At 41.1% G+C, this 24993-nt stretch overlaps 1 protein-coding gene and 1 long non-coding RNA gene across 5 annotated transcripts in view; one reads left to right on the top strand and one right to left on the bottom strand.

The window, feature by feature from the left end:
• rps6ka2 (ribosomal protein S6 kinase, polypeptide 2) overlaps positions 1–24993 on the bottom strand; it is a 254687-nt gene that overhangs the window by 115787 nt on the left and 113907 nt on the right. For all 4 annotated transcript variants that reach the window (XR_014724671.1, XM_084667191.1, XM_084667190.1 and 1 more), the window contains one exon: positions 4936–5017. Coding sequence is in view for 3 of the 4 variants with exons in the window: in XM_084667191.1 (XP_084523317.1) it covers positions 4936–5017 (82 nt within the window). In the remaining variant the exon portion in view is untranslated. The remainder of the gene's footprint in view (positions 1–4935; positions 5018–24993) is intronic.
• Positions 4095–5525, top strand: LOC146267953 (uncharacterized). The gene is made up of 3 exons (XR_014724673.1): positions 4095–4212; positions 4943–5048; positions 5337–5525. It is a non-coding gene; the product is annotated as an uncharacterized LOC146267953 (long non-coding RNA).

The raw sequence follows: 24993 nt of genomic DNA, 5'->3' as shown, positions 1-24993 counted from the left end.
GAGAAAACACATTAGTCCTGTCCTAGCTCCTTTACACTGGCTCCCTGTCACTTTCAGAATTGACTTTAAGGTCCTTTTCCTCACATACAAAGCTCTACACGGACAAGGACCTAGCTACATTGCTAACTCCCTTATAAACTACACACCAGCTCGAACACTGCGATCATCAAATGCAGGCCTATTAGAGGTCACCAGAAGCAGTCATAAGAAGATTGGTCATTCGGCCTTTGCTAATTACGCCCCAAAACTATGGAACAAATTCCCCATAAATATTAGGGAAGCAAACACCCTAGACATTTTTTAAAGACAGCTTAAAACCTACCTTTTTACCGAAGCATTTAAGTAATTTTATCTCAGAAGGGTTTTACTACTTTTATTTATTATATTATTGTTGCTATTTTAATTATGACTTTTATCACTTGTATTATTGTTTTTATTGTTTGTATTGGTTTATGTAAAGCACCTTGAGCTACAATTCTTGTATGAAATGTGCTATATAAATAAAGTCTTACTTACTTACTTACATGTTTTGGTCCTGTAACAAGCTGAAAACTTTTTGGACTACTGTATTGCAGACCTTGTTTGAGGCATTTGACAGAGACGTCCGGCCTAGTGCTGAAATGGCTATTTTTGGTGTTCCAGGGGAAGGTGTACAAATGACAAGTAGACTAAAAGATGTGTTTGCCTTTGCAACTCTTGCGCGGAGAAGGATTTTGTTAGAGTGAAAATCAGAACATCAACCCAAAGCCTCGGCTTGGATGAACGACCTTATGCTATTTGTACAGTTAGAAAAGATGAAATATTCCAGTAGGGGGTCGATCCACAAAATTCCATGAGAGATGGGATTCTTTGGTTTCTCATTTTGAAAAGCTCAAGACTCTTCCCGAAAATTAAGTAGGATATAGCTAGGATTTAGTAGGGATATAGCCTACTATTTAGTTTGATGGTCCGCAAGTTTTTATTTATTGGCCGAGTGGTCCTTGCTCTGAAAAAGTTTGAGAAACACTGCTCTATTCGTACCTATGAATATTTATTTGTATTTGTTAATATGTATATGTTATTTTTTTTAATCATATTTGTTACTTTGTTTTAATATATATTTTAATTTTGTGAACTTATGTACTTTTTTCTGTACAATTGTTATTTGCATAGGCAGTGGGGGGGTGGGGGAAAAATAATAATAAAAAAAAGATTTTGTTGTCAAATATCTGTAAGCAATTGCTGTTCTTTTTTGCTAATACAAATATGTTTAAAATAAAAAGGAATGGGACAGCACCTTTGTGGCATTATCGGTAAAATAGTTATGTTGTTGGATCAAATTTAATGAAAGCAAAACTCCCCACCTCCATCAGGGACACTGACTGTCTCCCCACCTTCAAGAAAAGGCTCAAAACGCACTTGTTCCGGGAGTACAACGGCACTTAAGAAATGATTGGCTGGACCTGATGTTAGTTTCCTCCAGGATCACAATGACTTTTATTGAGAGACTTGTTGCTCTTGTTGGTTTTGAGGTTCCTGCTGTTTAATTGTAACTTGTCTAACTACATGCTCTTATTGTCTTCCCTTTGGACCTATTTGGTTTCATAATGTATGCTTCATGTTTGGCTACCCGCAATGTTTGGGGCTATCTCGTTGTTATGATCAGTGACCTATGCACTTTTGTAAAACTTTCTCTTGGAAGTCACTTTGGATAAAAGCGTCTGCTAAATGCGTAAATGTAAACAGTCATCATCATAATAATAGAAACATATATAGGCCTTTAACTTAGAACAATGACAGAGCCAGATATTTAAGTTTACAGTTTCTTTAATCTGGCACAATATCTATGCAGTCATACAAAAAAAACGAAGCAAAAAGAACAACATATGTGGTGCGTTCCATCTAGAACAGGCCTATATTTCTAAAAAGCATGTGTACTAATAACATTGATTTTCGTAAAGTTCTCATGATATATCTGCTTCTTGATCGGACTTGTACCCCATTCTGCCAGTTTTCTGACTACTGCAATGCCTTAACTCACACGCTCCCGACTGGTTGTAACAAAGTATGATTTATCCAGCCAGTTGCGAGCGTGTACGAGCCTTAAAGCTAGGAGCATGGCGAGCCACTGTAATGTGAAAGACCGGACAAGCCGGAACTGGAAGGAAGGAGGTGGTGCGGTCCGTTTCGCGCACTTGCTTGCCTCACTGCGCCACTGAGCACTTTCCATAGAAATGAACTTGGATGCAATCTTTAAAGACCTCCGTAGCTTGATGTAGTTATATAGGTCTACACTACGAGGTACGCAACCTCTGTGTCGCTTGAAGTGTTTTCGTATTGTTTGGTCAGCGTCTAAATTCCACATTAAACCCATTCAAAAGGTAGACAAACGTGTTCACATGTTTGGAGCAGTTTGAGCAGTAAGTTTAGAAGTAGGCTGACATGATTAACCCGCCATACTAGAGTGCCTGCAATCAGCCGCGATTGGCTCCGACAGTCGCGTCACAGCCATAACGCCTGGGACACACTTGCTGCAAAGCGCCGCGATTAGCGGCGAACCGCCTGGAAGTGCATCCTTTTTCCTTTCGGTGCCCTTGTTATCAAATTAGACTGGCCACACAGGCTGCGAAACTCTGCAAAGCACCGCAATCATCTTGTGCTCTGAAGCGATCATTTTGGCAGCTGGTCAAATCTTTCCACGAGATGTTTGCGAATTCGGCTGCAGTATGAGAAAATACAATATTTTATGATATATTTGGATAAAAAAAACATGTAATTACATGTTATCCCCTAAATAAATAAAGTTAGCATACTTAAAGACACCTTACAGTATGTTCTAAATGGCATAAATGCTGCCAATAAAAAATTCACGTAACGACTTATTGTAAATGGTGGCCTATAGGCTATAGCCTACAATAATAATACAACAACAGGCTTAAATAAACAGACAACATAAGTTATACGACTTACAGTTCTCAAGGACGCACGCGTAATCTCAACTGCGCTGTGAAGCGCGTGTCTGTGCTATTCTCCGGCATACGCTCTAATAATCACGGCTGATAGACGGCCTAAAATGTTGTACAGCCCTACTTCTGATACCGTGGCGGCAGAAATTTAATGGAAAAATCAACATAGCGGAAATACTACTGTTTAGCTGAAATATGAATTGTAAAAACTTACAGCAATGGCGGTCATAGGATTCTGTTTATCCTGTTCATCACGGCAACCACGCCACTGACCGATCACAGCCAAGGGCCTATCTGTAAGTATCCGAAATTACGACGGATAGTTAAACATTCAGGAGGTGCACGTCAAGCTCTCCGGGGCTCTGCGAGGGATCTCGGAGAACTTGGAGTTCCACGTAGACGAGGGCTTTCCCATGTGTCAGTCTTTTTTGAAAACGGAGAACCCTAATTCGGCCTTTACACGTCACAGACGCGTCCGGTGTGAATAGGGGGTAAATCCGTAAGTCTGTGAGGGTGGAGATCAGGCACGGATTGGCTAATCGGGAGCACCGGGAGAATGCCCAGTGGACCGGTCTGTTTTTTTGGCCGCGAGGGCCAGTGTTGTCATGGCACTGGGTAGAAACATGGATTCTGTCGCTAGTCTGCGTGCACTCACAGCAGCCCCACTCTTTATTTATTATTTTACCGCAGCCACTCTCTTTTGCACAGAAAGTGCAAAGGCGGCGCTGAAAAGGCCAAAATTATAAATAATTATAATAAATAAAGCTCTTGAGACTGATGCGGCCAAATGTTCTAAGCCAGTGGTTATCAACCTTGGTCCTCAGAGACCCCCTGTCCTGCATGGTTTAGATGTTTCCCTGCTTCAACACACCTGATTCAATTGAATGGGTTGTTATCTAGTTATGCAGAAGCCTGTTAACGACCGTTCATTTGAATCAGGTGTGTTGAAACAGGGAAATATCTAAAACATGCAGGACAGGGGGTCCCTGAGGACTAGGGTTGATAACCACTGTTTTAAGCTGTGTACATTTTTTCTCAAAATGACAAATGAAGACCGTGCGACGAGACAGATGGAGCAGTGCAAGATGCTAGCGGCCGTGCAAAACAATGTTCTGCTAACCACCTTTCATGTATCAAACTTTTTCTTGTAGCTCTTCAGCAGCAGCCTCTAGTCCGTTTTGCTGCTAACAGTGAAGAGCCAGGACCAGGCCCAGTACAGTAACGTTACTAAGCTCCAGTCATGAGCCCAACACACCGTAATGGGCTGGTAAGATTGTCATTGAGTAAATATAAGAATTAGAAGAAGTAATAGTAACGAAGAGCATGGTGTGTACACCTGCTCAATTAAAAATGCCCTGAGATAATTAATGATACCTGATGATTCAGCAATACATTAATGAAACTGACTTGACTTGAAAGCTTTGTAAAAATGGGAGATTTGTGGTGAGAAATAAATGTTTACAATTAGTTACAAGGCTGCAGAGAACAGTTCACTATTGCTGCCTTGTATTCTATGGTTTTAATTACATTATTTTAATATAGTCAGTCGTGAACTAAAGTGGGCTGTTCTAAGGCATGAAACTCCAGGACTGAAAATGAATCCCACTCCAGTTTCAGATTATTTTATTTGCATGAATTTTGATGGGCATTCCAACACAGGGCCCAGCTCACTCATTACAGAGATCCAATAGAAAATTCACACATTTTCTTTGTAGGCTAAAGCGAGATAATTGGCATAATTTATAGATAGTCTACACAATTTATTCCTGTTGATCAAGTAAAATGTTCTCTCTGCCTTTCGGTCACTCTGTCGCTGTATCACATCTAAAGAAATTGCATATGAATGGGTTTTAAAGTGCCCAGAAGTACGCAGATTTTCACACCACATGTTTTATCATAAATGTGAAATTGTGTATGTTTCTGCACCCATTTTCATGCGTACACGCCTTTGTACATTTGGTCCCAGGTGTTTACAGTTACAGTTTAATACCTTTCAGAGTGGCCTTCTTCAATACCTTCATGGCATACAGCTTCCCTGTGTCCAAGCCCCTGATCTTCCTCACAAGAAACACCTAGAGGAGAAATCATCATCACAATTTTTCTGTAAGTTTTAAGTAGTTTTAATTGTATTTTATATAAAGCACTAGCATTTTGATTTCAGGCCTAAGCATTTCTCTTGAGCAAATTTTTTCAAACAGAATTCACTTTTACCAAATAGTTAACATCCTGCCCCAAACTGGATCCCTTGACTTTCACAACAAGTCATGTGTCAACAAGTCACAACAAACAACACACACACAACAAGACAACAATTACAACAAGCATACAGCATACAAAGGTAGCAGCCAGACTCCAGTAACATTGCATGTATTGTCTGATCTCTCTTAACAGAACTAGCCTGTGGAAGGACGGATGGAGGCCTCCTGGAGTTAGCCTCAAAAAAGAAAGGAGTTACCACCTTTTTTTCATACCCTCGACCGAGGAACCTTTCAGTTAATGTTAAACTTTTTTGTAGAATAAAGTTTTTGGAGCTAACACCTTGTTTAAAACCTGCCTTTGGTGTACGACTATTTCGTGCAATTGTCCGCATCTCATGCCAATTCGCCTTGCTGTTGTCATTACAACAACAAAAAAACTTAAGCTACTGTTTGGACAAACCATGTAAAAACAAATGCAATACAATATCATTACAGTCAAAACATTTAAGCATGACACTGTTTTGCACTGCGTTGCAGTAAGAAAAATATCTATTTTCATGGTGCATTACAAAGTGTACCTTTTTCCCAGATTTATTTAAAGATTCTTGCAAATTAAGGAAACCTGTAAATCATATGGTCAACGGAGCATATGCTGCTCCAGCGAAGCTGCTGTGGCACCTATTGTTTTTGGTAGTTTTATTATCATTATTATTAGGGGCCACCTGTGGCACGTATTGTTTTTGTTAGTTTTATTATTATTAAGGGCCACCTGTGGCACCGATTGTTTTTATTAGTTTTAATAGGGTTCCTCCGGTAGGAGGAAACCTATTGTTTTTGTTAGTATTCTTATTATTAGGGTTCCTCCGGAAGGAGGAAACCTATTGTTTTTGTTAGTATTCTTATTATTTAGGGTTTTTCCGGTAGGAAGGAAAATGGGCTGAAAGTGTATTTATGTAAATGTCCAAATTGCCTCAATACCTTTTTTGTTAATAAATCAAATATCATTTTGACTGATTGTTTTTCAAACCTAATAGGGTTCAAGACGACATCAATCTCTAGTACCATAAACAATTTCACCTTGCTATGTCAATATATGATTGAATTCAATTGAATTGCTCCACAGTGCGCGCGCTCCAAATTCTCACAGACTCATCCTGCCCCTTGACCCTAGGGTGACCACCTGTCCCACTTTGCGTTGTGTCGCACAGCATTTTCACCCCTTGTTCCGCACGTAGCATATTGAAATGCTGTGCTTTACAGCGCAAAGAGGGACAGGTGGTCAACTTACTTGACACACGCGCGAGCTTGGCGAGACGCACATACATCCCCACCCTCACCCTCATTTCGCTTCCAATCGCAGCTTGCCTTTACGGATATAAACTATTTTTTGGCGGCCATTGTTGTTTTCAACTGGAATCACCTGAAAGCCGTGTCTGAGGCAGCCACGTTCGGTAAGTCCTATTTTTACAAATTTTAAGCTAGATTCAATGATTGAGTTCTTGAAAGTACACTACTCTTAAATTATTGTGAAGGTTTGAGCACTTTGAGACCTTTGGATCGTGAGTTTGAAGTGACGGAAAACCGAACTCGAAAAATAGCTAGCTTTTTCCCTCTGTGTAATTACAGTACTGAATCATGTAGGTTAGCATCTCGGCGAATTCATCAAAAAGCTAGAGGAGGGCAACTTGTAGGAGAACAAGCGATTCCCCACAGACCTGTCTGCTCAGAATTTTGATTTGGCTCGTGAAAGTCTTTGTAATAAGCCTATGCGCCAGGGAGACCGCATAGGCTGAGGCGCAGCCATGTTTTGGTCGCGTCATGTTCATAAGTTCACCATTTCACAGTTTGGTCGACATCAAAAATGTCGAGGAGGGCAACCTTTCGGAGATGTGGGAATTGTGCTTTTAGCCAGATGCTCCGATTATTTTTGTGATTTGTTGAAAACTTGCAAGTGGAGTGAGACTGCGTCCCGGGTGTACATTGTTTTGACTTAGCCTCAGTGACAGACTCGGCTCGCTCACTCACTGGCAGTGTGTAAACAATATCGTAATTCACTAAATTCTAGTCAGGGAGTGCTACTTTTTGTAGACAAGAGTCTGCTGAAGATAGCCAGTATATAGGATCTTTCAAAACAAGCCTATTTCATTTGTCATTTCCCTGAGAAAGTGACCTACTTTAGCCAGGCTAGTTTCACTCGGTCAGCCTATTTAAAGGTCTCTGACAGTCAGAATCACTGTTTACAGACAAAGGTCGTGCTGGTCTTTGGTCAGATGTGTATATTGACCAGTTTAGAGCTAAATACTCTTGCCAGAGCCTGGAATCGAGCCAAATGTTTGGAGTGACTTTGCATGGCCGGGTCTCCATCAGTTCAACACATTTGGATTTAAGTTCAAGTAATGCCATTGCATTTCACAGTCAAAACTGTAGTGTATGTCAAGTGTAGATGTAAAAAGCTTCATTTTTCACAACTGACATGGATCTTTTCTTCACTTGAACAGGTCTGGAGGGTCATGCAGAGGCCTGCTTAACAAAAAATACGGAGTGTAACAGAGGATGCCCCGAAGCCTTCATCCCCACCAGTTTGCCTACAGGGCAGATCCACAGGAGACGCAGTGGCGGCAGCACTCCATGCCACTCTGTCACACCTGGAACAGCAGGGGAGCTATGTGCGAATGCTCTTTGTGGATTACAGCTCTGCATTCAACACCATCCTCCCACACAAGCTAGTGATTAAGCTGGGGGACCTCTGGCTCCCTTACACCACATGCAGGTGGATCAGCGGCTTCCTCTCTGGCCGCAGACAGTCAGAGTGGGCCATCACACATCCACAGCCCTTAGCCTCAGCACTGGCTCCCCCCGGGGCTGTGTGCTCAGTCCCGTGCTCTACTTCCTCTACACACACGACTGCACCCCTGTCTATCACAGTAACACCATTGTAAAGTTTGTAAATGACACCACAGTGGCAGGGTTTATCTCTGGGGGGGATGAGCCTGCCTACAGAGAAGAAGTGGAGCGGCTGTCGAATTGTAGCACGGCCAACAACCGTCTCCTTAACACTGCAAAGACAAAATAACTCTTAATAGACTACAGGAGAAAGAAGACCGAGATCACACCATTGACCATCAGCCGAAACAGTGTGGAGAGGGTGGCAGACTTTTGCTTCCTGGGGGTCCACATACAGGACAGCCTATCCTGGAGTGTGGACACCTCTGAGCTGCTGAAAAAGGCCCAACAGAGACTGTCCTTCCTGAGAATACTCAGGAATTGAGGAGTAACATCACACAAAGACTGCTGGTGTTCTTTTACCGAGCCTCCATTGAAAGTATACTCACATACTGCATAGGCATTTGGTATACCAGCTGTACAGTGGCTCAGAGGAAATGCTCCAGAGGGTCATCAACACCGCTCAAAAGATTGTTGGCTGCCCTCTCCCCGCACTGGGAGACCTACACAGATCCCGTTGTCTCAAAAGAGCCCAGAACATCATAAAAGACACTTCACATCCTGGGCACTCCCTGTTTGAAATGTTGCCGTCAGGCAGACGGTACAGATCAATCAAGGCAAGGACAAACAGACTCAAACACAGTGGTTATTGCAGTTGGATAAAAACTGTCAATGCTGCCAAAAAAGAATGTGCACAATTTAATGTTATGTTTTATGTGATGACTGTGGATGTATGACATGGGTGTGTTGTTTATGGTACTGTCTCAGGTATATTTATTCTGATTTATTAGTTATTGTTGTTTATTTGAGTAATTTTAGTACTTTAGTAATTTGACCCTTTTATAGATTTTTAGGCCAATGAATGTTGCACTGACTGGAAGCACTTTAATTTCGTTGTACCTGTGACAATGACAAAGATCTATCTATCAGGATGCAACAGAGGATGCTGTGAGCAACACAGACCCCTTTCTGGACTACCCCTCTCTAGCTGGACAGCTTCTCTTCAGCCCTGACCCCAGGATGGCTTCATCCAGCTGGCCTGCTCTGCCTGCCTGCCTGCCTGCAGGCTCTGCTTGCCACTGCCTGCCAGCCCTCCAGAGACAGACAGTACAATACAAAATGGCTGAAAGGGGTGTATTTATGTAAATGTACACATTGCCTCAAATCTTTGTGATACTGATTATTTCTTTAATTAAACAGGTGTCCAGGTACACCACAGTATGACTAGCTGTATAGTCAAAATAGTAACGGTAATGTTTCATTCTGAGGGGATTCCTACACAATAGCCAAATCTGGCTCTTTTTTCATTTAACTGGCAAGTTTTCCTTTTACACGGTAGTTGCTATGGGTCAGGTGTCTTGACAATTGCGGTGGACATTTGAGAATGAATACACCCAAAGCTGCTAGAATGTAGTAAGTATTTATTGAATATAGCTTTTTGCAGAAAGGACCTGACACACACAGCGTACATTGGGTAGTCTGTCGGCATCTGATGAAACATTCTCCAGAGACAGGCTTTTTATACATGGAGATACAGCTGTAGACACCTGCACACATCAGTGTCTTGTTCATATTATTAGCACAAAGTATCAAACACAAGGCTACAGTTTTCTCAGAAACTTTCTAGAAAGTCACTAAATTATATATATTCACTACAACAGCTTGATGGATGGAAAGATTAACATTTCTTGTTTAGAACAGACAATAAGTCAGTCTTTTCAAAGGTATGCAATTTACTTAACCCTTGTGCTGCCTTCGGGTCACATGACCAAAAGGTTCATAACGAACCATCGTTGTGTTTACCCAATTTTACCCAATACAAAAGCAAATAAATGTTTTTTTCTTTTAACCTTCGCAATGTGGGGGGTCTGAGACAGCCCAATGGTTAAAAGAAAATGCTTCACTTTGTTTTTGTGTGCGGTAAAGTTGTCGCAAACGACGGTGGGTCACAATGACTGATGGGTCAGAATGACCCGAGGAGAACACAAGGGTTAAATGTTTAGTTCAATTGTTTATTTTATAGTTAATATAAAGGTGAATTGCCTTTTGTAATTAACAACCAAAAAAGTCATGATTTGCTTGCTCTATAGAAAGTCTACACAATTGATCGTTGGTTTCACTTGTTGCTTGTCTACCCTTTTGGTTTTCCATTTACTATGTAGTCTACTGTTGGTATTATAGGCTTGTGTGCTGTCAGTTATGTGTTTACTGCCTTTTTTCTTACTGTGCTGCCACATGCCAAAGAAAAATGTAATGGATGCATTTGATGAATAATAAAGTTTTGTTGTTTTACCATGTCTGGCCATTAAATCCATAGACATAATAAAGAATGTCTATGATTAAATCATTAAGTGACCTAAAAACAGGTGTGAAGCCTGGTCATTTCCGGTTATTTTCTGCCACGAGGTATGAAGGCAAACAAGCATCTAAGAGAAGCAACTACTAAATCAAAGTAAGTCATCACAAATTATGCATACAACTTAGATATATTATATATAGTCAACAGTGAATGAGTTTGTTAGGCTACTAGAGTAAAGTTAAGTTTGGTAATAATTTCAGTAGACCCTAACCGTTGTTTGGCGAGAACGAGAACTGAACGTTATGAGCTAGCCTAGCCTAGCTGTTGTTAGGTTCAGTTTTTCATGTTTTTTCCGCAAGATGATACAATCTCAACGTTTCATATGTTAAATATATAATTGAAAGAGGCACATAGTAGTACTATACAAATGTATTCGAAGGGTAGTGAGTTAGGTAGTCTGTGTTAGTCATTAAACTGAGTAGGATACCTGTTTAGTAGGCTTTGCATACACATGTGCCATCGAAACCCAGAAACCACAGAGCCCCCCGATATATCAAACCCCAATTTACAGTCTGAATCACGGAGCTATATCCGTGATACAGACTGTAGCCTGTTGCAACATTTCTTAAACGGTCTTAACAGCAGAGGTATTGTAGTCAAAAGGGAATGGGTCTCAATTGTTTCGTTACCTGGGCTTGCATGATTAAGTTAATGACTCGTGTATAGCGTTAGCTAGCTTGTAGCCGTGGAGTGCATTAATTAACACAGTGAATGAACTAGTTAGTACTGTTTAACCAACACGGTTGAATATAGTAGGTTTAGTTTGATTTGTTGCCAACGTGGGACAACTGCACAAGACTTCTCAGACATCACTCATGGTTCCCAACAGTTGGTGTGTAGCAGAGAGGATAGAGAGACTGACTTGTAACCATACGCTTATGAGTTCAAATCCCCATTCAGCCTATTGTTGTTGGCCAAACATGAAATCGTTTTGCTTCTACATTGTACATTTTTATCATATTTTGCCATTTAGAGGAGGAACCCGCATCGCTGCTTGCAGCTATATTTGGTGGCCAAGCCACGAAGCGGCGAAGCCACATAAGTGATTCTACCTTTTCTTATTATTATTGGTGGCCAAGCCGCGAAGCGGCAAAGCCACTTAAGTGTTTCTACCTTTTCTTATTATTGGTGTCCAAGCCGGCCAAGCAGCGAAGCTGCGAGGCACCTATTGTTAGTATTATTATTATTAGGGGCCAAGCAGCGAAGCTGCGAGGCACCTATTGTTATTGTTAGTATTATTATTATTATTATTATTATTATTAGGGGCGAAGCTGCGAGGCACCTATTGTTATTGTTAGTATTATTATTAGGGGCCAAGCAGCGAAGCACCTATTGTTATTGTTAGTATTATTATTAGGGGCCAAGCAGCAGCGAAGCTGCTGTGGCACCTATTGTAACTGTTAGTTTTATTATTATTATTATTATACTTAGGACTAGGAGTCTATGGCAGCCCATAGAACCGATTGGTGCGAAGTTTTGAAATTTGGCACACTGATTTGGAACGGCCTCCTGATTATCGTCACCAAGTTTCATGTCGATCCCTGAAGCACTATAGCGCCACCAAGGCGTGAAAGTTGAAGGTGCGTTTACGCCCACAACTTTTGAACCGTGAGACCGTTTTTCTTAATTGAGGTATCATTGGATTCCTTGGATGCAGACGATTCGATTGAACCCTGTGACGTCATTGTCGTCATGATGGTTTTTACGTCATTTGTATTTTAAGAAATTGCTACTTTTTCGAACTCGTCCTAGGCCGTTGCTCCGATTTTCATGAAAATTGCAACAGATCATCTTCAGACCATGCCGACAAAAAGTTATCAAAATAATATTGATGAGTCAAACTGTTCACGAGTAACGCGCAAATGATTTAGACAAAGAGCACGCCAAAGCGGACGTGAAGCCTTGTCTCTGTGACGGTTTACCGTATGGAGTCGAAACTTTGGAAATGTCATCACGAGCATGTCATGTAATCATCTTCCTACTACAATCACCTTGATATGTCAAAATATGACTGAATTACAGCTGTTTATTCTTGGGTCAAATCTGACAAAGCTCGCCGCGGGAGTAACGGCTTCCTGTTTTTTATAATGTTACCGAACACAGCATTTTCCAGCAGTGAGAATAGCTCACAGGGCTCGACGTGCTGCTTTGGAATGCAAGGTCGTAGGATCGAATCCAGCCACAGTCGTCAAGCATGTCGTGACACTGGATTATCTGTTTAGCGAAACCAGGTATGCCACTGTAGCTGTCTATTAGTATAATCGTATTAGTAACAGTAACATTTCATTGTCATGGGATTTATAGTCGAGAAGAAGTGGATTTATTGTGCTTTGTAGATATAACGCTGCTACATCTAGCCAGTGCATTTTGTCTCAAAATGACATGACTGTTTTATGATTTGTTTCTTTAGCTACTGAATTTCCATATTGAATGCTGCTTGGCCCCTTCATTGCTGCCTGCAGCTATATTTAGGATTCCTCCGTAAGGAGGAAACCTATTGTTATTGGTGGTTTTATTATTTGTAATTCTTGTACCATGGGAGTCAATGGCAGCCCCTAGACCCCATCGACAACTTTTTGTGAAATTTGGCACACTCATTAAGGACAGTTTCTTCTATACCTACACCAAGTTTCATGTCTCCCATTAGACCACTCTAGCGCCACCAATGGGTCAAAGTTGGACTTGTGTTTACACACGCAACTTTTGAACCGTATGACTCATTTTCAAAAATGAGGTACCATTGGATTCCCTGGATCAAGCCGAGTTCAACGCACACCATGGCGTTAATTTCCGGTTATATAGATTTCCCGCCATTTCCGGTTTTATCAAAAACCTTTGAAAGCCTACTCCTCCTACAATTTTTGTCATATCTTCTTCAAAATCACCAGAGATGATCTTCAGACCAAGCCTCACAAAAGTTATCAAAGGAATTTTGATCCTCATAACCGTCTGTCCGGTACAGCCAATCAAATTCATCAGAAAAGCCGCCAAACAGGATGTGAAGTCGTGTCTCAGCAAATCTTTGAGATATCAACACTAAACTTGGTAGATCGGAGGAAGACACTACAACATGTTACCATGTGCAAAGGCAAATTCATATCTCAAAAAATGATTGATATAAAGCAAATTGAACTTATCGCTAACGCTAAAATTATGCTTTACACATCAGCCATTCAAAAACTGATACTCTGATTCAATCACAAGTTCATATGAAAACTCTTGAGAATGTTCATAACACAAATCTGTGAAAAAGTTGACTGTAAGATGAAAGGTCGATTTTTGGTGAATATTTGAAACATGCTTGCTTGGCTAATTTCTAGGCAAATTTCCAATGAATGTCTCCCTTGCTCCTCCCCGCGCGTGCTCCAAAATCTCACACACACTCAGCCTTCCCTTGACACACGCGGCCAAGACGCACACGCAACATTTCAGGAGAGTGTGGGCTGACCAAGCCCCCACTCATTCCTTGGTCTTTAGCAAAGGCCCATGTGGCTGTTGATGGTATTGCATTTCCGATTTTGTATGCAATGGTAAAAAGGTCTCAAATCCTGAAACATTGATAGTGTAGGCCGAGAAACACTTTAACAAAAGCCCATGTGGATCTTGTTGGTATTGCATTTCCGATTTTGTATGCAATGGTAAAAAGTTATAAAAATCCTGAAACATTGATAGTATAGACCAAGAGTAACTACCACACCACAAATGGCCCACCATTACCCATAGGTGGCGCTACAGGCCACGCCAAAAAGCACAAATATACAAGGCTTTCTGGAATGGATAGGCTCACCAAGCCCCCTCCCTTCACTTATTGGCTTGAAAAAAAGGCCCATGTGGCTCTTGATGGTATTGCATTTCCGATTTTGTATGCAATGGTAAAAAGGTCTCAAAATCCTGAAACATAGATAGTATAGGCAAAGAAACACTTCAACAAAAAGCCCATGTGGATCTTGTTGGTATTGCTTTTCCGATTTTGTATACAATGGTAAAAAGTTATAAAAATCCTGAAACATTGATAGTATAGACCAAGAGTAACTACCACACCACAAATGGCCCACTATTACCCATAGGTCTTCCCTTGACACACGCGCGGGCTTGGCAAGACGCACACGCAACATTTCAGGAGAGTGTTCCTTGGTCTTTTGCAAAGGCCATGTGGATCTTGATGGTATTGCATTTCAGATTTTGTTTGCCATGGTAAAAAGTTCTCCAAATCCTGAAACATTGATAGTAAAGGCCAAGAGTAACAACAACACTTTAACAAAAGCCCATGTGGATCTTGTTGGTATTGCATTTCCGATTTTGTATGCAATGGTAAAAAGTTAAAAACATCCTGAAACATTGATAGTATAGGCCAAGAGTAACTACCACACCACAAATGGCCCACCATTACCAATAGGTGTCGCTACAGGCCACGCCCTAAAGCACAAAGCACTTCACTTCTTGTGAAGATTAAAGCGCTTCACTTCTTGGCTTGAAATAAAGGCCCTTGTGGATCTTGATGTTATTGCATTTCAGATTTGGTATCCCATTGGAAATTCTGCAGCATTGATTTTTCTATACAGTTACAATTTGTCAAGAATATACATTTTTCAATGGTTCGCAATGCTTTACACGTAAGCCAGTCAAACAAGTTCATATGAAGACTCTTGAGAATGTTTAGTACACAAATCTGAGAAAAAGTTGACTCTAAGATGAAAGGTCGATTTTTGGTGAATCTTTGAAACATGCATGCTTGGCTAATTTCTAGGGAAATTTACAATGAAATGTATCCCCTGCTCCTCCCCGCGCATGCTCCAAATTCTCAGACACTCATTCTTCCCTTGACACGCGCGGGCTTGGCAAGACACACACGCAACATATCAGGACTGTGTGGGCTGACCAAGCCCCCACTCATTCCTTGAATATCAGCATAGGCCCTTGAGGACCTTGGTGTCATTGCATTTCCTACTTTGTATGCAATAGTAAAAAGGTCTCCAAATCCTGACACATTGACAGTACAGGCCAAGAGTAACTACCACACTTTACCCAAAGCCCATGTGGATCCTGTTGGTATTGCATTTCCGATTTTATATGCAATGGTAAAAAGTTTTTAAAATCCTGAAACATTAATAGTATAGGCCAAGAGTAACTACCACACCACAAATGGCCCACCATTACCCATAGGTGGCGCTACAGGCCACGCCTTAATGCATAAAGATACAAGGCTTTCTGGAATGGATAAGCTCACCAAGCCCCCTTCCTTCACTTACTGGCTTGAAATAAAGGCCCTTGTGGATCTTGATGGTATTGCATTTCAGATTTGGTATGCCATTGGTAATTCTGCAGCATACATTTTTCTATACAGTTACAATTTGTCAAAAATAAACATTTTTCAATGGTTCGCAGTGTTTGGAGGAATCCGCCATTACTGCTTGCAGTTATATTTAGGGTTCCTCCGGTAGGAGGGAACCCTATTGTTATTGGTGGTTTTATTATTATTATGTTTTACCCATGGGAGTCAATGGCAGCCCCTAGACCCCTTCGACAACTTTTTGTAAAATTTGGCACACTCATTAAGGACAGTTCATTCTATACCTACACCAAGTTTCACATCTCCCATTAGACCACTCTAGCGCCACCAACGGGTCAAAGTTGGACTTGTGTTTACACACGCAACTTTTGAACCGTATGACCGATTTTCACAAATGAGGTACCATTGGATTCCCTGGATCAAGCCGAGTTCAACGCACCCTATGACGTCAATTTCCGGTTATATAGATTTTCCGCTATTTCCGGTTTTATCAAAAACCTTTGAAAGCCTACTCCTCCTACAATTTTTGTCAAAACTTCTTCAAAATGACCAGACATGATCTTCAGACCAAGCCTCACAAAAGTTATCGATTAGAATTGTGATCCTCACAACCGTTTGTCCGGTACAGCCAATCAAATTCAGCAGAAAAGCAGCCAAACAGGAAGTGAAGTCATATCTCAGCAAATCTTCAAGATATCAACACCAAACTTGGTATGATGACTCGGAACCCTCTTCTGAGGATATCTACACAATTTACTGTCATGTGATCACTGGGCGTGGCCGCAGGAAGCAAAAGTGTGTTTTGGCCAATAACTATTGATTTGTTTGCCTTTATTGAGTGATTCCTTTGTCTCATGATATCTTGGGACATCCCGTGTGTGACTCATAATAATTTGTGATAATAGCCGAATTTATGCGGCCGCCATTTTGAATTCATTGAAAAACGTTTTTTCTGTACTCCTCCTACACATGTTGTCAAATCTTCACCAAATTTAGCAGAGATTATCTTCAGACCAAGCCTCACAAAATCTAACACATGGTTTTCTGATTTTCGAAACCGTTTTTCCGGTACAGGCAATCAAAATGTGCCGTTAAGCCAGCAAACAGGAAGTTGGGTTGTATCTCAGCAAATTTTTGATGGATTCACACCAAACTTGCTGCGTGTACTTGTTACCCTCTTCTGAGGATGTCTAAAATGTTTTCTGGGTTATTTGACTGCTTGGCCACCTCATTGCTGCTTGCAGCTATATTTGGAATTGGTCAGATTTGGTATCCCCTTGGTAAATCAGCAGCATTGATTTTTCTATACAGTTACAATTTGTCAAGAATTTAAAAAATTCAATGGTTCACAATGTTTGGAGGAATCCGCCATTACTGCTTGCAGTTATATTTATTATTAGGGTTCCTCCTGTAGGAGGGAACCCTATTGTTATTGGTGGTATTATTATTATTATGTTTTACCCATGGGAGTCAAGGGCAGCCCCTAGAGCACAATAGTAAAAAGTTGAGAAATTTGGCATGTTGAAACTGCAGACCATTAGTAACTACCATACCACACATGGGCCATGTGAGACAATAGGTGGCGCTACAGGCCACGCCCCAAAATGTCAATTTTTAAAGTGATGCCATTTGCAGGCCATAAGTCCCAAAATGCTGAAATGTATTACAGATGCCTTATTTCTTATGAGGAACAAAAAAGCCTCTAGAACCTATAACGGCCGCCATATTGGATTTTTCTGTACAATAAAGATTGAGGAAACACGTTTTTTTGCTACTCCTCCTACATTTTTGGTCGAATTTTCTTCAACGTTGCCAGACATGATCTCCAGACTGAGCCTCACAAAAGTTATCAATAGGATTTTTGATTTTCAAAACCGTTTGTCCGGTACAGCCAATCCAAATCATCAACAAAGGAACCAAACAGGAAGTTGGGTCAAATCTCAGCAAATCTTTAAGATATCAACCCCAAACTTTGTATATCGGTGGAAGACACTACAACATGTTCCCATGTGAAAAATTGACTTAATATCTTAAAAAATGACTGATGTAAAGCAAATCGAATTTATCGCTAACGCTAAAATAATGCTTTACACATCCACCTGTCTAAAACGGATACTCTGATACTATCACTAGTTCTTGTGAAGACTCTTGAGAATGTTTAGTCTTCAAATCTGAAAAAAAGTTGGTTGTAAGATGAAAAGTAGATTTTTAGTGAATATTTTAAATATACATGCTTGGCTAATTTCAGTGATTTTTGGCTAAATCCTCTCTCCCCTCTTCCTGCCCGCGCGTGCTCCAAATCCTCACACACACTCAGCCTTCCCTTGACACACGCGCGGGCTTGACAAGACGCACACGCAACATCTCCAGAGTGTGGGCTGACCAAGCCCCCACTCATTCCTTAGTTTCTAGCAAAGGCCTTGTGGATCTTGATGGTATTGCATTTCCGATTTTGTATGCAAAGGTAAAAAGTTCTCAAAATCCTGAAACATTGATGGTATAGGCCATGAGTAACTACCACACCACAATGACCCACCATCATCCATAGGTGGGCGTACGGCCAACCCCCCAATTGTCAATTTTCAAAGTGATGCCATTTGCATCCCATTTGTCCCAAAATTCTGAAATTCATTACATATGCCTTATTTCTCATGAGGAGCAAAAAAGCCTCTCGAACCTATAACGGCACCCCCACAAATCTGAAAAATAGTTTAATGTAAGATGAAAAGTAGATTAATTGTGAATATTTAAAATATGTATGCTTGGCTAATTTCTAGAGCTTTTACCCCAAATCCTGTCTGTAGTTTGTTTAAACAAATGTAGCCTTTTAAACCTCTAGGTTTAATTCTCTCTTTTATACATTTAAAGTTGGATTTGACATTTAATCATTTAGCAAGTTGTTTGACTCAAAAACCATAACAGTACATGGCCCCAACAGTACCAAGCTCCCACCTTCACTCCTTAGTCTAGTAGACATTTTAGACTAGTAGGCATTCTGTGATTAGTTTGGCCACAGCTAATTCTACTGTTAAAAGAAACAGAAGGTCTTCTTCTTCTTCAGAACTATACAGTTGAATCAACCAAACACAGCTTGGTCATGTTATCATCTTCTTTGGCACATCTAAATTAAGGACTAGACTTTTAAGAAAGCATGACCAAAGCAATTTGTTGAGGGATGGTTCCTCCATAAACAGTTGCCGACAAAGAATGTCAGACAATAACTTTAACATAGTCTTGCATTAAGAGTAGAGTCAACAAATTGAATAACTGTGCTGATGGTTGTTGAAACTCATTGCTCTGAGTTGGTGCATGTCAATTTAGGCAGAAGTCCATGTCTGGTGATATTTGACAACCTCAAACAGCATGAGTGTGCTCGACATACGTTCTTTTACTTATATTCATGTTACTTATTCATTTGCCTTTAACTTGTAAATTTTGTTCATTGCTAATAAAGTATTTGTTTATTCTAAAACTGCTATCTATCTTAAGACCTCACGGAATATTTACCTTGCTTACATCTCAAACAGATCATACAATAAGAAATAGTCAACCACCCAGCATTCACATACATTTCCAACACAACAATGATATGGACATATTACCACATTTAACTACACTGACTACAATTGATTTAAAATTGAGTGTGTATGTTTATGTAAGACACATATGTAGTTATTCTACTTTGACATCACAAAAACTATGAAATAAGAGTGAATGCAATTAGGAAGCAACTTTGTCCATGTACAATATGGTTGATGTTTGTTTATAACTGGAATATAAATGTGTGCACAACAATTAGTTCCATTCAAGTAAGTCTATTTTATTGGACAAGAAGCATTCCATGAGTGGTGACATTTGACAACCTCAGACAGTCTGCCACTGGGCCAAATGAAAAGCTCTATTCTTGATTTGCAATGCAGCTAGGGGAAGTCCTAGACCATAAGGGGCAAAGCTGCGGCCACTTGTGATGTTAAAAAGGCCAGTTACATACAAAATATTGCTGTCATATACCATATTTCTTTGATTAAACGCTGCAGACAAACAACTAGACAAGGAGGTCAAACAAACGCTGAGTGTAAAATTGAAGCTGCGCGTGTCTCTCCTTTTTGTAGAAATCTGAATTAGCATGCCAAAACATTCTTATATTTTAGCTTTCAAACAGAAAGCTGTGCAGAAAGCACTCACAAGCAGCAACAGACCTGTAGCACGCAAACTTGGGGTTGATGAAAGGCACATTGACCCAAGCCGAGGACTTCAAGTATCTCTGGGTCTTGTTCACGAGGGAAGAATGCAGCGCAAGATCGACAGGCGGATCGGTGCGGCGTTCGCAGTGATGCGGGCTCTGCATCGGTCCGTCGTGGTGAAGAAGGAGCTGAGTCGAAAGGCAAAGCTCGCTATTTACCAGTCGATCTACGTTCCTACCCTCACCAATGGTCACGAACTATGGGCGGTGACCGAATACAAGCGGCCGAAATGAGCTTTCTCCGCAGGGTGTCCGGGCTTTCCCTTAGAGATAGGGTAAGAAGCTCGGTCATCCGGGAGGGGCTCAGAGGAGAACCGCTGCTCCTCTGCGTCGAGAGGAGCCAGCTGAGGTGGCTCGGGCATCTGATCAGGATGCCTCCTGGACGCCTCCCTGGTGAGGTGTTTTGGGCACGTCCCACTGGGAAGGGGCCCCGGGGAAGACCCAGGACACGCTGGAGGGACTGTCTCTTGGCTGGCCTGGGAACGCCTCGGGGTCCCCCAGGGGGAGCTGGTGGAAGTGGCCGGGGAGAGGGAAGTCGGGGCCTGCTTAGGTTGCTGCCCCAGCGACCCGACCCCCGGACAAGCGGTAGATGACAACGACGACAACAGCATTTTAACCCCGTTTGTCCAAAATTTCTAAAAGTTGGTACGCATGCCTCATATTGCTCATGGGGAACAAAAGAGTATCAAGAACCCACAATGTCGGCAGCATGGACATTTCTCTACAGTGACAATTTGTGAAGAATTTTTGAAAATGACTTAAAATCAGCCACTGATCCAATTGTCTTGGAATATTGTGTACATGTGTGAAATACATGTCTGTGTCATGTCAATTTGGTAATGGTTTGCAATGTTAAGGAGGAAACCGCCATTGCTGCCTGCAGCTATATTTAGGATTCCTCCGTAAGGAGGAAACCTATTGTTATTGGTGGTTTTATTATTTGTAATTCTTGTACCATGGGAGTCAATGGCAGCCCCTAGACCCCATCGACAACTTTTTGTGAAATTTGGCACACTCATTAAGGACAGTTTCTTCTATACCTACACCAAGTTTCATGTCTCCCATTAGACCACTCTAGCGCCACCAATGGGTCAAAGTTGGACTTGTGTTTACACACGCAACTTTTGAACCGTATGACTAATTTTCAAAAATGAGGTACCATTGGATTCCCTGGATCAAGCCGAGTTCAACGCACACCATGGCGTTAATTTCCGGTTATATAGATTTCCCGCCATTTCCGGTTTTATCAAAAACCTTTGAAAGCCTACTCCTCCTACAATTTTTGTCATATATTCTTCAAAATCACCAGAGATGATCTTCAAACCAAGCCTCACAAAAGTTATCAAAGGAATTTTGATCCTCATAACCGTCTGTCCGGTACAGCCAATCAAATTCATCAGAAAAGCCGCCAAACAGGATGTGAAGTCATGTCTCAGCAAATCTTTGAGATATCAACACTAAACTTGGTAGATCGGAGGAAGACACTACAACATATTACCATGTGCAAAGGCAAATTCATATCTCTAAAAATGATTGATATAAATCAAATTGAACTTATCGCTAACGCTAAAATAATGCTTTGCACATCAGCCAGTCAAAAACTGATACTCTGATTCAATCACAAGTTCATATGAAGACTCTTGAGAATGTTCATAACACAAATCTGTGAAAAAGTTGACTGTAAGATGAAAGGTCGATTTTTGGTGAATATTTGAAACATGCTTGCTTGGCTAATTTCTAGGCAAATTTCCAATGAATGTCTCCCCTGCTCCTCCCCGCGCGTGCTCCAAAATCTCACACACACTCAGCCTTCCCTTGACACACGCGCGGCCAAGACGCACACGCAACATTTCAGGAGAGTGTGGGTTGACCAAGCCCCCACTCATTCCTTGGTCTTTAGCAAAGGCCCATGTGGCTCTTGATGGTATTGCATTTCCGATTTTGTATGCAATGGTAAAAAGGTCTCAAATCCTGAAACATTGATAGTATAGACCAAGAGTAAATACCACACCTCAAATGGCCCACCATTACCCATAGGTGGCGCTATAGGCCACGCCCAAAAGCACAAAGATACAAGGCTTTCTGGAATGGATAGGTTCACCAAGCCCCCTCCCTTCACGTATTGGCTTGAAAAAAGGCCCATGTGGATCTTGATGGTATTGCATTTCCGATTTTGTATGCAATGGTAAAAAGGTCTCAAAATCCTGAAACATAGATAGTATAGGCAAAGAAACAGTTTAACAAAAAGCCCATGTGGATCTTGTTGGTATTGCTTTTCCGATTTTGTATACAATGGTAAAAAGTTATAAAAATCCTGAAACATTGATAGTATAGACCAAGAGTAACTACCACACCACAAATGGCCCACTATTACCCATAGGTCTTCCCTTGACACACGCGCGGGCTTGGCAAGACGCACACGCAACATTTCAGGAGAGTGTGGGCTTACCAAGCCCCCACTCATTCCTTGGTCTTTTGCAAAGGCCTTGTGGATCTTGATGGTATTGCATTTCAGATTTTGTTTGCCATGGTAAAAAGTTCTCCAAATCCTGAAACATTGATAGTAAAGGCCAACAGTAACAACAACACTTTAACAAAAGCCCATGTGGATATTGTTGGTATATTTTTCCGATTTTGTATGCAATGGTAAAAAGTTAAAAACATCCTGAAACATTGATAGTATAGGCCAAGAGTAACTACCACACCACAAATGGCCCACCATTACCAATAGGTGTCGCTACAGGCCACGCCTTAAAGCACAAAGCACTTCACTTCTTGTGAAGATTAAAGCACTTCACTTCTTGGCTTGAAATAAAGGCCCTTGTGGATCTTGATGTTATTGCATTTCAGATTTGGTATCCCATTGGAAATTCTGCAGCATTGATTTTTCTATACAGTTACAATTTGTCAAGAATATACATTTTTCAATGGTTCGCAATGCTTTACATGTAAGCCAGTCAAACAAGTTCATATGAAGACTCTTGAGAATGTTTAGTACACAAATCTGAGAAAAAGTTGACTCTAAGATGAAAGGTCGATTTTTGGTGAATCTTTGAAACATGCATGCTTGGCTAATTTCTAGGGAAATTTACAATGAAATGTGTCCCCTGCTCCTCCCCGCGCATGCTCCAAATTCTCACACACTCATTCTTCCCTTGACACGCGCGGGCTTGGCAAGACATACACGCAACATATCAGGACTGTGTGGGCTGACCAAGCCCCAACTCATTCCTTGAATATCAGCATAGGCCCTTGAGGACCTTGGTGTCATTGCATTTCCTACTTTGTATGCAATAGTAAAAAGGTCTCCAAATCCTGACACATTGACAGTACCGGCCAAGAGTAACTACCACACTTTACCCAAAGCCCATGTGGATCCTGTTGGTATTGCATTTTCGATTTTATATGCAGTGGTAAAAAGTTTTTAAAATCCTGAAACATTAATAGTATAGGCCAAGAGTAACTACCACACCACAAATGGCCCACCATTACCCATAGGTGGCGCTACAGGCCACGCCTTAATGCATAAAGATACAAGGCTTTCTGGAATGGATAAGATCACCAAGCCCCCTTCCTTCACTTACTGGCTTGAAATAAAGGCCCTTGTGGATCTTGATGGTATTGCATTTCAGATTTGGTATGCCATTGGTAATTCTGCAGCATACATTTTTCTATACAGTTACAATTTGTCAAGAATAAACATTTTTCAATGGTTCGCAGTGTTTGGAGGAATCCGCCATTACTGCTTGCAGTTATATTTAGGATTCCTCCGTAAGGAGGAAACCTATTGTTATTGGTGGTTTTATTATTTGTAATTCTTGTACCATGGGAGTCAATGGCAGCCCCTAGACCCCATCGACAACTTTTTGTGAAATTTGGCACACTCATTAAGGACAGTTTCTTCTATACCTACACCAAGTTTCATGTCTCCCATTAGACCACTCTAGCGCCACCAATGGGTCAAAGTTGGACTTGTGTTTACACACGCAACTTTTGAACCGTATGACTCATTTTCAAAAATGAGGTACCATTGGATTCCCTGGATCAAGCCGAGTTCAACGCACACCATGGCGTTAATTTCCGGTTATATAGATTTCCCGCCATTTCCGGTTTTATCAAAAACCTTTGAAAGCCTACTCCTCCTACAATTTTTGTCATATCTTCTTCAAAATCACCAGAGATGATCTTCAGACCAAGCCTCACAAAAGTTATCAAAGGAATTTTGATCCTCATAACCGTCTGTCCGGTACAGCCAATCAAATTCATCAGAAAAGCCGCCAAACAGGATGTGAAGTCATGTCTCAGCAAATCTTTGAGATATCAACACTAAACTTGGTAGATCGGAGGAAGACACTACAACATGTTACCATGTGCAAAGGCAAATTAATATCTCAAAAAATGATTGATATAAAGCAAATTGAACTTATCGCTAACGCTAAAATTATGCTTTACACATCAGCCATTCAAAAACTGATACTCTGATTCAATCACAAGTTCATATGAAAACTCTTGAGAATGTTCATAACACAAATCTGTGAAAAAGTTGACTGTAAGATGAAAGGTCGATTTTTGGTGAATATTTGAAACATGCTTGCTTGGCTAATTTCTAGGCAAATTTCCAATGAATGTCTCCCTTGCTCCTCCCCGCGCGTGCTCCAAAATCTCACACACACTCAGCCTTCCCTTGACACACGCGCGGCCAAGACGCACACGCAACATTTCAGGAGAGTGTGGGCTGACCAAGCCCCCACTCATTCCTTGGTCTTTAGCAAAGGCCCATGTGGCTCTTGATGGTATTGCATTTCCGATTTTGTATGCAATGGTAAAAAGGTCTCAAATCCTGAAACATTGATAGTGTAGGCCGAGAAACACTTTAACAAAAGCCCATGTGGATCTTGTTGGTATTGCATTTCCGATTTTGTATGCAATGGTAAAAAGTTATAAAAATCCTGAAACATTGATAGTATAGACCAAGAGTAACTACCACACCACAAATGGCCCACCATTACCCATAG

This window comes from Hypomesus nipponensis, chromosome 11, assembly GCF_054491055.1.
Source record: "Hypomesus nipponensis isolate SF chromosome 11, ASM5449105v1, whole genome shotgun sequence".
In the NCBI taxonomy this organism is placed as follows: domain Eukaryota; kingdom Metazoa; phylum Chordata; class Actinopteri; order Osmeriformes; family Osmeridae; genus Hypomesus; species Hypomesus nipponensis.
The sequence above is the reverse complement of the archived record's forward strand: the minus strand, read 5'-3'. Positions and strand labels throughout refer to the sequence as shown.